This window comes from Hydra vulgaris, chromosome 03 (assembly GCF_038396675.1).
Source record: "Hydra vulgaris chromosome 03, alternate assembly HydraT2T_AEP".
NCBI classification, from domain to species: domain Eukaryota; kingdom Metazoa; phylum Cnidaria; class Hydrozoa; order Anthoathecata; family Hydridae; genus Hydra; species Hydra vulgaris.
In genome coordinates, this window is record NC_088922.1 from 35,274,547 (window position 1) to 35,286,775 (window position 12,229).

General features: G+C 29.2%; 1 protein-coding gene across 12 annotated transcripts in view; it reads right to left on the reverse strand.

The window, feature by feature from the left end:
* LOC100200897 (uncharacterized) overlaps positions 1-12,229 on the reverse strand; it is a 100,246-nt gene that overhangs the window by 40,556 nt on the left and 47,461 nt on the right. For 2 of the 12 annotated variants that reach the window (XM_065793030.1, XM_065793021.1), the window contains exons 1-4: positions 3,489-3,915; positions 2,149-2,439; positions 1,680-1,952; positions 1,289-1,408 (exon numbers count right to left, since the gene is read on the reverse strand). The exons of 2 other annotated variants lie outside the window; for them this stretch is intronic. In XM_065793030.1, coding sequence (XP_065649102.1) covers positions 1,289-1,408; positions 1,680-1,952; positions 2,149-2,439; positions 3,489-3,516 — 712 coding nt within the window. In that variant the 5' untranslated portion in view covers positions 3,517-3,915. Of the gene's footprint in view, positions 1-1,288; positions 1,409-1,679; positions 1,953-2,148; positions 2,440-3,431; positions 3,916-12,229 lie in introns of those variants that run through there. 8 more of the 12 variants (XM_065793031.1, XM_065793022.1, XM_065793029.1 and 5 more) reach the window with 6 other exon arrangements.

The following is a 12,229-nucleotide window of genomic DNA, read 5'->3' on the forward strand; positions in this document are numbered from 1 at the left end:
AAAATATAAACAAAAACCAATGAATCACACTTGGTAATGAAAAAAAAGAACATTAATTTCTATTGTTCTATTCCTATTGTATTAATGTTTAAAAGAAAATTTTGAGCAAATAAAATCAAAAATAATAAACCCTTTCATGAAATAAAACTTATTAGATTTTATAAATGATACTTAAGCCCCTTTGGCTTATTAAACTTTAGATTAAATTAGATATGGATTTACACCACATTATATATAATATGGGATCAGTAATAACTTTTTATGAAATTTTTTATAAATTTTTGAAAAAGATTAACTTAGATTTGATACTTAACGTAAAAAATTTCCTTTTATTATTTAGTTATGTATAGAAAAAAACTTTAAAATTTATATAATTAAGATAACTCCTTTTTTCAAAGCTATCAAGGTAAAAGTTTTATACCTGGGGCATGTAACAAAAGTTGTTTTAACACTACCAAAGATAATAATTCTATTAAATGATATTTATAATAATAACAATAACAACAACAGCAACAATAACAACAACAATAATATTAGTAGTAATAATAATAATAGTAATAACAATATATATATACATATATATATATATATTTATATATATATATATATATACATATATATATATATATATATATATATATATATATATATATATATATATATATATATATATATATATATATATATATATATATATATATATATATATATATATAATAAAGTAGATAAATATATATATGAATATATGTGTGTGTGCTTGTATGTATATATGTGTGTGTATATATACATATATAGATACATACATACATACAATTATATAAAATACATTTGTACTTTTTATAATGATTTAAAAATATTAAAGCAATATTGATAGAGCCAATTACTAGAACTCTATTGGTCTTCGTAAAATCATTTGTTTTAAATTAATACTCTTTGTACTCTTTGTTTTTTTTAACTGTATTTTTATATAGCAGTATATAGCAGATATTTACAGTACTAAACAAATATTAGCAGTATTTTTATATAGCAGATATTTGCAGTATTATATATATTGTAACTTTAGGTGAACATAATTTACATAAAAATAAGTAATTAAAAATGTTTATGTTTATGAGTAAGTAGTTGTGACTAAAATAAAAAAATAAAATAAATAAGAATGTAGTGCATAGACATGCGCTTACATTTTTATCTATTTTTATCTTAAAATATCCATCTCTGGAATATTCACATTATAATAAAAGAAGCTGAAAATCTCGGACATAAGTTCTTGTAAGAGCAAATAACAAACCTTTGACAGCTCGGGTATGAGTAGTGAGACGCGCACTAAGTATACCATCATTTTGTTGTGGATCCAATGAAGAAAAAGATTTCGTTCTTGATAAACTACTCAAGGGAATTGCTGATGAGACTATTAAATATGCAATAATTTAGATAAAACAAATAATACCAAAGCAAAATATAACAAGTAAACATAAAAATAAAATTTAAAGCCCAATTTGTGATATTTAATTAAATTAAATATCAAAAACAACAACAAAAAACAAAAACTGTGTAACAAACCCCTCAAAAAATTTATTTAAAAAAATAGATAAAACAAAAAAATTAAGATGAGCTTTATAAACACAACTATAACTCTGAAAGCACAATAAAATTATTTTGAAATATATTTAAAAAATTACTATTTAAATTGGTATAAGTAACTGTAGAACTACTGTTGTAAACCCCTTCTTTTTTAGCCATATCTATTGTAGAGAAAGATTTTGTTCGCGACAGCTTACTACTTAAACTAGGTCTTGGTGACATTAATGTAGTTCTTTGTGACAAATCTGATAACTCATCATCTAAAACATTTGCCATTGGGTTTCTAGTTACCACATTTTCTTTAGCGTTTTTTTGTTTCTTTGTTGTTGACCTGTCTCCTTCAGTAAAAGATTTGTTACGCTTCACAACAGCTAGAGTATTAAGTATGGAATGTGTGTGTAAAGTGCATTAAATGTATTTTATAAAATTGTCCACCAAAGTAAAAAAAAATTAATATTATTCTTATTAACTAATATCAAAAATAAATTAACTAACATCAAAAATAAGATGAAATACTAAAACAAAATATAATAAATCATTCAAATTTTCTTCTAAATCAAAACATACCTGAGCATCTAAGAAAACCTTTACTATCAGACAAAGGAAGGTTACTTGGAGAAAAAGAGTTGATATTTCCAGAATTTTGTGGGATATTTTCCTCAAATATACTATGTCGCTTAAACTTATGTCGAAAATTACGAGGATCTGCTTCTATTTGATTACATGTTGTAGAAGGTAAATCAAAGTTATTACTTGTCATAAACCTTGAAACTTCAATATTTTCAGATCCACGACGATTAAACCGTGGAATTCGAGACAATCCATCTTTATTTCCAATTGGTGACTGCCTTTTGACTTCTTGAAGAAAAAAAAAGATATATTACATGATTTTTATTTATATTACAAAAATTTATTACATGGCATTACTTTTAAAATTTTATATTTTTGAATTATATTGAATAGAGATTGTAATTGATCTATGTAATTATATAAATTAAGCATTAGGATGTACTATACTAAACAAGATAATTAAAATATTTAAGTCTTTATTTAGTGTAGAAAATTTTTCATTAGGTAGCTAAATAAGTATATAAAATATCGTCATACCCTTTTCCTCCCCCAAATGTTTACTAAATTTTATAAACCCAGTTGTTTTATTTAAAAACATTAGATTTTGCTATTGGTGTTTTTTTTTTAATCTTTTTAAAAATTTCCTCTTCAAAATTGAATAACACAATATATGTGTTTTAAGATTTTGGCAATAAAAACAAATTAGAAAAAAATTTGTTTAGCTCTGGTTATTATGTTTATGCAGTATGTTACTCTATAAACATATTTGTTTAAAATCTAAAAAGTTGATGTAGTAAATAGACTATTTTTATAAGTTATACTACTTAATATAAGACTGTTACCAAAATTATATACAATTCAAGGCATACTCAAATAAAAACACATTGTACAAAACATGGGCGATTTTAGGGAAAAAATAAGGTGGGGCAAACCTTAATAAAAAAATGTCATCTCCGTAAATTTGTATAAACTTTGTATTAATGATTTTAAAATAAACGCTTTATTTTAAAATAAACACAAAATGTTATTGTGCATATTAAGCACAATAACATTTTGTGCTTAATATGCAACTATAAAGCCTTTGTTTAACATATTATTCATTACTAAACATTATTATAATAACAATCTTGTTAGTTTTGTAAAAAAAAAAAAATACTGTTTTAGAAAAATAATTTTCATAAATAAAAACATAGTATTTAGGAATTTAAAAAAATTAAATTAATCATGTATATTCGGGGTAATAATATAAATTACACAATGGAATATATTGGTGTAATTACTTTTAAATGGTAACTTATCCAACACATCTGTATAAATAAATCATAAGTTTTCAAAACCTTGCTTAGCTCGTATTCTCCTTTTCATTCCTGAATATTTTATTGCAATATATTTAAAAGGTTAATTTTAGTGTGAAATGAGAAATTCCTCTATCGTCACAACGGCGTAGTAGCATACTTTCCTTCAACTAAATCAGCTCATATATAACTTCTCAATACAACTTCACTAATTTATATCATTGTATTTTAATAAGTAAGTATTGTATATACACTTCATTTTAAATAGACTGCTGCAGGTATGTACTGAACGCAAACAATATCTTAAAAATTCTCATTAAAAATTATCTATTATTCTTTTAGGTGAACGGCACTCCATTTTATAGTATATTTTCTGGTTCTCTTTCAGTTCGGAAGAATAATGACAACAAGGGGGTGATTGCTTGTGATTGCGTGATTGCTTGATCACGGTACCCTTGCTGTCCATTGAGAAAAAATGTTTACAACTTTTTGTTATATAAAGATGGAAAAGTAGTAAAAATTTTATATGGAATATGAAAAAATGCGGTAATTAAAAGTTAAGTAATAAAAACAATTTAGCAGTCTTATCTCACTGGCTAATGATTTTTTAATGGCCTTAAATATATATATATATATATATATATATATATATATATATATATATATATATATATATATATATATATATATATATATATATATATATATATATATATATATATATATATATATAAGGAAACTTTATTTATAAGTCGAACGCGATCTAATCGTACTAAATGGACCACCTTAAAATCCGGCACTTTATCCTAGAGATTTTATAAACAAAAAAATTCCTGCCTCCGTTTTTTACGAAACTTCTCTCAACGGACAGAAGATTAACAGAGACTGGCTTATCTAGAAATGCTTTTGTTTTCCCTGCTCTATTTTCGGACAAAAGCATAATTTTGGCTATGGATTTCATTCCTTCCTTATAATGTTGAATGGCGGAATAAAAGATAATTGGCACAGAAATCACTACCACCGTCTAGAAATCAGCCTTTGAAGCCTTGAAAAATCAGACCGGGATCGATTCAGAACTTGAAAAGTCAAAAGAAATGAGGCATCTGAGTGGTATGAAATTTTACGCTGCGTCCTGGACGTCACTCTCCATTTAGTTTCAAGAAACCTAAGTTTTCGAGGTGTGTTAGCAGTTTAAGTTCATAAAATAATTTTAATGTTGCTTGGAATATTAATGTAGATGATAGATCTTTTTTTCAATATTATGTTCATATTTGTGTAGGTTCATCAAACAAGCTGGACGAGTATAATAATGGTAATTGTTAAATAATTAACGTGAATTGTTATTAGTTATTTTGACTAATTCACCTAAGAATCCATTGTAGTTTAATTTAATAACTTTTTCGTATAAATTAGATTAGTTTAGAAACCTCCAAATTAAACCCTGCTTCAATAGGTTTCAAAATACTTATCATTTAATTAAAAGAATGCCTGCCCATCACTAAACCCTCAACTGATGTATGTACGTTCCGCTGCGCCTAACCCTATTTAAGTCAGTTGATGCATGTGCACCAACGACAACTACGACAACGGGTATACCAGTCTATGTATTTATGCTTTGAGGTGCTTATTCTATGAAACTTTGAAAAATAAAAACAATAAATAAACAACTAACTGCATAAAGGAGTCTATTTAATTTAACATGGTAAGAAGATAATAGCGAGTGTCTTCTAAATAAAATGAAAGTAAATAATTTGCATTCTTAAAGTTTGTTGTTGATTTTGTAGCTATTGTTTTGATTGTTAATGTGGTCGTTGTTTTGCTTACATTTGTCGTAAAAAACATAATATATTACAAAAACAATCAAACAAGACTTTGAAAGAAGATTATAATGATTTTATCATCAGAACCTTTACAATTTTAAAAATACAAGATAATAAAAAAAATAAAAAGAATTACAATAAATTGTATTATAAAACTGAAAGTATAAATCTAAAGAATAACTTTGTAATTATTTATGTGTACTTATTTCAAGGTTTCAAAGTAACAAGGTTATTAAAAACAGGTAGAGATAAATTGTTTCCACATTTATATAACATAACGCATTAAAGGCTTTAAGTTTGTATACATCAAGTATTTTTATTTTATCAACGAAAAGTTTTGAATGTGAAAAGTGATCCAAAAAATTATTTATGTGTTATGCGTATCGCATGTTTTAGACGGTGATATAGACGTCGTAGTTTAATTTTTTCCGTACTCCTTAGGCAATAATTGCAAAATTTATGCATAAATGAGTAATAGAGTTGTGTTAGACTTTTTTTGTTTAAATATAAGTTTGAGCTTTACATATGAGCCCATGAGATGCATAGTGGTATAAGTCACTCATATCTAGTTTTGAGAAGTCTGACTAATATCACTATGGCTGTGAACAAAAACAGCTGTTTAGTGAGAAGCATAACAAAAAACAGTTCCATCATCATTATCAATATCATTAGACTTATACCATTCTGCCATGTAACAAAATAAACAAAATACTATCCATTGGTGGCAATAACCCAAAATATTGAAAAAAGTGACTTATATCACTATGCATCTCATGGGCTCATATAATGCCAATATTTTTGGAAACCTATGGTGTTTACATTATAGCAACAGTGGCGTAAGATCGATGCGCTAAATAAATTTGGTAAATTCGTTTTTTGTTAGCTTCCTGTTTTGAATTCATTTTCTTAGAATTATTTTCGACCATACCTTGGTGGATATGGTCAGAACCAAAAGGTCGGTGTTCAATACCAGCTCTGGTCAGATGAGCAACATTGGTAAGGAAAAAGGCGTCTATTTCCTAGTTAAATGTTCTTCCGCGGTGCTCTGTGATAAGACCGTTAGGACTTCTTGGAGCACCTAAATAACTAAAATCTATAACAAAATTAGGGGCGATATTAAGGTGGGGGTTGTGTGAGGGACGAAGGGTTGTCACACCTCCAAAGCTAGCTATTTTTAACTTATAGTCAGTTAATAAGTAATATAGTTGACATTTGACACATTTTAATAAGCAAATTTTTAGTATTAAAGTCTTTTTATTTTCTTCCCTCCATTTTACTTCTAGAATCGCCTCTAAACGTATTTTCTTTTTTATCAGTTTTATCAATAGAAATTTGAAGCATAATATTTTATAGAAAGCGTTTTTTGAGATGGAATTAAAAAAGTATCTTTTTAGTTTTGATAGTGTTTGAAAACAGTTTATAGATGTCAGTATGGAATTGGAATAGGTTGGTGTCACCTGCAAACATTATACGCATTAGGTTTGATTGTTTAGGTTGTTTACATATGTATTAGAAATAACAACAATCCAACAATTCATCCCGATGGAATACCACATATTTTATTTAAGAATTCATTTTGATAGCTACCTTTACTATACACTACTTACTTACGAATTGGTTAGTAGATTTAAAACTCTGTTATAACAATATTGTTTTAACTGTAATATTTAATATTTTCTATTAAAACAATATGGTCAGCCGTATCAAATGCTTTTGATAGATTAATAAAAAGTCCCAATATATATTGAAACTTGAAAATTAAATAAAGGTATGCTCAGCTAAATTACCATTTCTGAAACCAAATTGTTTGATGTATAGTCGGTTGTTGTAATTAAAATAATTAGATAAGATGAGATGGGACGGTAATTATTGATTTTACATATGGGTTCCAATTTATTAATTCCGAGTAAGGAATTGGTTCAAAAACTTTATAAGTTATTTTTTGCATATAAATCTAGCGATAAAAAAAGCGATATTAGTAGAATCGCCTCTGGGTGCGGCAGGTTTCTTGTTGGATTCAAGAATGTGAGTGAGGATCATCGTTCAGGAAAAGTGAAATATTTTCCTAGGAAAACATTTCACTTTTCCTGAGCGATGATCCTCACTCACATTCCTGAATATTATTAATAAAAAGTTCCGAAATCGAATTTAGGTTCCCAACTGAGTTTATAGGTTTTTAATCCATTTGGCAAAAGTCAAAGTTTTCTTATTTGCAAAATTTTTTCAGAAATATTTTCTTCACATAATCCGACAAAAAACCTGCCGTACCCAGAGGCGATTCTATGAATAAAGTGAGGGAAGGGGGTGGAGGTGGCGGGTGAAGTATTCACTGGTCCTATAAAAATAAAAAATAAAAATTTACCCGGCTGAATTGTGTCAAATAACCCACTAAATTCGTAAAAAAACCCGACTATAAATTGAAAATCACCTTCTTTAAGGTGGTGGAACCCCTCTCCTCCTCCCCCTCCCCCCCCCCCCCCCAAGCACACACACAAAATTGCCTCTCGATACACATCTTGTTAATTGTTATCTGGATTTAATGTCTTTAATCCTAACTTTGATGTCTTTTTTAAATTTGCTGAAAAAGTTTCATCTTTTTCAAATGCTCTATGAACCAACCCCCAAATATATCTGCTGTGTATACTAAAATTTTAAATTTTAAATCGTTTAACTGAAATGGTCGGAAAATAAAGTTTTTGGTACTAATTAAATTATTTCTTACTTTTTAAGCAAATGTAGATTACCATACATGATATAAATTATATGATCCAAAAATGCTGAGCAATTTTGAATAAGCTGACATATTGGTTGGATGGTTATTAGCAATCAGTGGCAAATTAAGACTTTTCGGGGCCCAGGGTTTTTTTGGAGGTCTTTTTCAATTGGCACAGCGTTAAAAATGAAAAAAAAAGATCCTCAAAACTATTTTGGGGCCCCTAAAATTGCGGGGCATGGTGCTATAGCTACCCTAAGCAGGGCTGGATTAACATATTTAGGGGTCCTTAGCACTTAACCAAGTATGGTGCCCGAACATAGCCAACCAATAGTAGGTAAGTGCAAGTTGCTGTGCAACATTAATATTTATTACAAAATTATATAAACATGCTATAATCTATACATCACACTGTCGCACATCATGTAACTATGATGATGTAAGTTGTACACAACATGTATGAGTATGATGTAAACAGTTACAAAACTACTACACTACTAAAGCTGTTATAATTTTTATAAATCAGATATTTCGTTTCCAATACTTTAAAAGTGCAAAATTGTTGATTACATTGTCAAAGCCAACTGAAGTAAGCACATCTGCCTCGATGCAGAGTAGATACTGAGAGTCCAATCTCTCCTGCGTCATTGTTGTTTTACATGGGTTTTTGAGTCTTTTAAGCTGTGAAAAAGATTGCTCAGTAGAAACATTTGTTAGCACGAAGGTAGAGAAAAAGTGCAATATCCAGGTTTGGAAAAATACTATGAAGTTCATCTTGAACAATAACATCATACAGTTCAGCATAAGTGAAATCACTTTTTTTCCCCTGAAACTTTGAGCAGGGATACTTATGAAACTGCTGCAGTTCTCCAACAATGTCCACGCTAAGATCTTTTTGGTAAAAACAGACTATGATGGTATGACATTATTTGAAATACTCTTCTTTACTTTACTGTAGGTTATTGATAAATAAAAATGTGCTGACACATCTTTGTAAACTTTACTTCTTCTTTCCATTTTATTTGTCAGTTTGTCAATTATGCTGTAGAAGTAAACACTCTAAATGTATCCCTGGCATTTATGTCTTTATTCCAATCGCAAGAAGGTGTTATACAAAAAAAAAATTTAAAAAATAGCCAATCATTTCTTTTTTGATAAATCAGTTGAGATTTCAATTAAATTATTATGGCATTGTGAACAATGTCCAATTAAAATAATAATTGATATTAAAATGTCTGTGTCAATAAATATAAAACATGAAGGTAATTCATTTGAATTATTAATTTGTACATTACTATTAATACTGGATTGTGTTACTTTTTTTGAAGATATTGACGTCAAGATTTTAGATTTTGTGTTAGTAAAATTAAGGATTTCCAATTGAGAAGTCAAACTATTTATTTAAAATATTATAAGTTCAAAATATGTTTTATTCAAGTAAAATTTATGAGCTCTTCAAGTTCCTCTTTGAATTCTAAACTCTTGACAGGTCCTAATATCTTTAAACTTTTTTTTTTCTAAACCATAAAAAAGCAGAAAGAAAATGCATGTTTTATAAATAATATCATTATTTAAAAAATTTTCAAGAATTTAGAATCCAAAGAGATGAAAGAGTTTTTGAAGTTGCAACAGCAATCAAGAAGTGGAGTGATTGGATCAGTTGACAAGAAAAAAACTGACAAAGACAAAAGGTCTATTGGCAGAAACTCAATATCGTGTTAAACGTGAAAGAGATAGAACAATGGCAAATGAAGAACTTGCAGCTAACTAAATGTCAGACAGTTCAGATAAAGATAAAGAAACGGATTCAGATAAAGATGATAGTACTGAAAAACCGTTTGTTGCTTCCACTCTGCCGATGCCGTTCTTTAGCAGCTCAAGTCTTGGGAGTGTGAATCTTTCGTTATAGGAACGTGCTTTGATACCACAGCAAGAGTAACACGAGACGACACAGTGGAGCTTATCAGCTGTTGAAGAATGCTTTGAATCAAAATCTTTTAGGGTTGGTATGCACCACATGCATGAAATTCTCCTTTCTGATTTATTCACGCTCTGCTTTGAACCGCCCAGTGGACCCGAAGTCATCTTCTTCAAGCGATTCCGAGAAAAGTGGGATAAACTTTCAAGTTATCGGCCAAAGGTTAACTCAAGTCCATTGATTGCTTCCTCAGATAGTATAAAATCTTTGATAAGTGACGAGCTAACTCAGAAGCATCCGTGAGATGATTACCTGGAATTTCTGCAGTTGGCAGGCTATATGATTGGGTTGAAAATTGAAGCAACTATGAAGCGCTGTACACGCTCAAGATCAAACTACTATATAAAGACAATAAAAGTGTTATTCTGCTGACCGGTCGTGAAATAAAAGCTGTTAAGCGCTTCAACAGATTCGTTGTTCAAGTCTACATTCAATCATGGTTTTCATGCAGCACATTAGTGGATGCCCCCACTAACAACAAAATGTTGATCAACAGACTGAAAAACTATGATGACACAGCCATAAGTAAGATTGGTTTGAAAATGATGACTCGACATGCATGGTATCTGAGTCCGGAAATGGCTACAATTGCCATTTTTTCGCCGCTACTATAGAACAGAGAAAAACAAGAACTGGTTGGCAACATAATCTCTGAACGTGGACCACACCTTATAAAAGACTCGCCAATGTGACTGAGCTTCAAGCATCTAGAGTGGTCTTTGAAACAATTGGATGTGATGATAATTTTCTTGACGCATCGGTGGAAGACTGAACCGGAATTTTGTCTTATGAACAAGCGTTGTCTAAAGTCACCAGACTACCATGCGTAAATGACTGTGCTGAACGGGGTGTAGCACTCATGGAGAAATTTAATAACAACACCAAGGATGAAAATCAAAAGCAGTATTTGCTACAAGTAGTTGGGAAACACCGCAAAACATTCGGCAAGCCAGTTCTTGACTCGCCAGTTCTTGACTCGTCAAGAACTGGCGAACATTTGATAAGGCACAGAATCTTGACTTATAACAGACTATTCTTTATACTTGGTCTGGAGTTATTAAATTATTTTATTAGAAATGCATAAATATTAATTTTTTGGTAAAGCGCTCAATTTTCAGGGTATTTGAGGGACCCCAAAAACCTCTTCAATCAAGCTAAAATTTTTCCTGACATAATAACTCAACAAAAGGAAACTTTTGAGAGGGTGGGAGCCATACATTTCAAAAGTTGTATTTTTCTGGAACACCCTAATATATACTTAAAAGAAAATTTATAGCAGGAGCAAAGGTAAAGACTTATTTCCAAGCACCGTTTTTTTGCCGTATGTACAATCGTAGATATAAAATATAACAACAACAATTTTTTAAATTTGACAAATTTTACAATAATTTTATCAAACAAAGATACAAAAATACAAATAGAGAATGTGATAAGTTATGAAAATTTGAATAAAGAATAGAATAGAGTAAGAACGTATTTTTATGTAGGGTTTTCGAACATTGAAGTTGTTTTCTGAAAATCGACTGGAGTATTTATATTTAATTCCGTAAAAGACCTTCACAAGGAACCGTTTTGTTGACTCCAAACACAATTCTGCAGGCATGTTTTTGTTTGTTGTATAATTTGGTTAGTGTGGTTCGTGCATGACCAAACTATATTCTCATAGCTTCAGTAACTGTGTGTAAATGAGAAACACAGGTTTGAATGAAATTTATAGTTAGTAATGGCTTAACTCTATATAAGATATTTTTTATATAGAGTCAGATGCATGTTTTATAATTTCTCATATTTTAATCAAATTGCTTAAGCAACAATTTAGTAAAGTTTCAAAATTAGACCTTCAATGCTTTTGTATGTGCTGAACAAGTTTTTTCATATTTTTTTTTTTACGCGATTTACTGCAATAGTACTGCCAAATCAAAATGTTTTCAACTATATGGGCCCGAGTCATACTTGATAGGAAGAAATTATTCACTGGTTCATCAGCTGTCTCTATCAATTTGTAGACATCCAAAAAACTTTTCTGGTTTCTGTCCTAGCAATTTTTTTAGAAAAATCAATTGCTTAAAGCGGGAAATAATTTAATTAGACCATTAAACTATAATGTGCAAAATTTGAAAGCTGCAAGTTATCCCAATTCTATGTTATTTACATTTTTTTTTTACATATAATTTGTTATATAACAAAAGCTAGAATGAGTTATAACATGGAAGTATAAAACAGAAAAGTTCAACCGCATTGAAATCCTTCGGGACTATGCTTGTAACCTTTT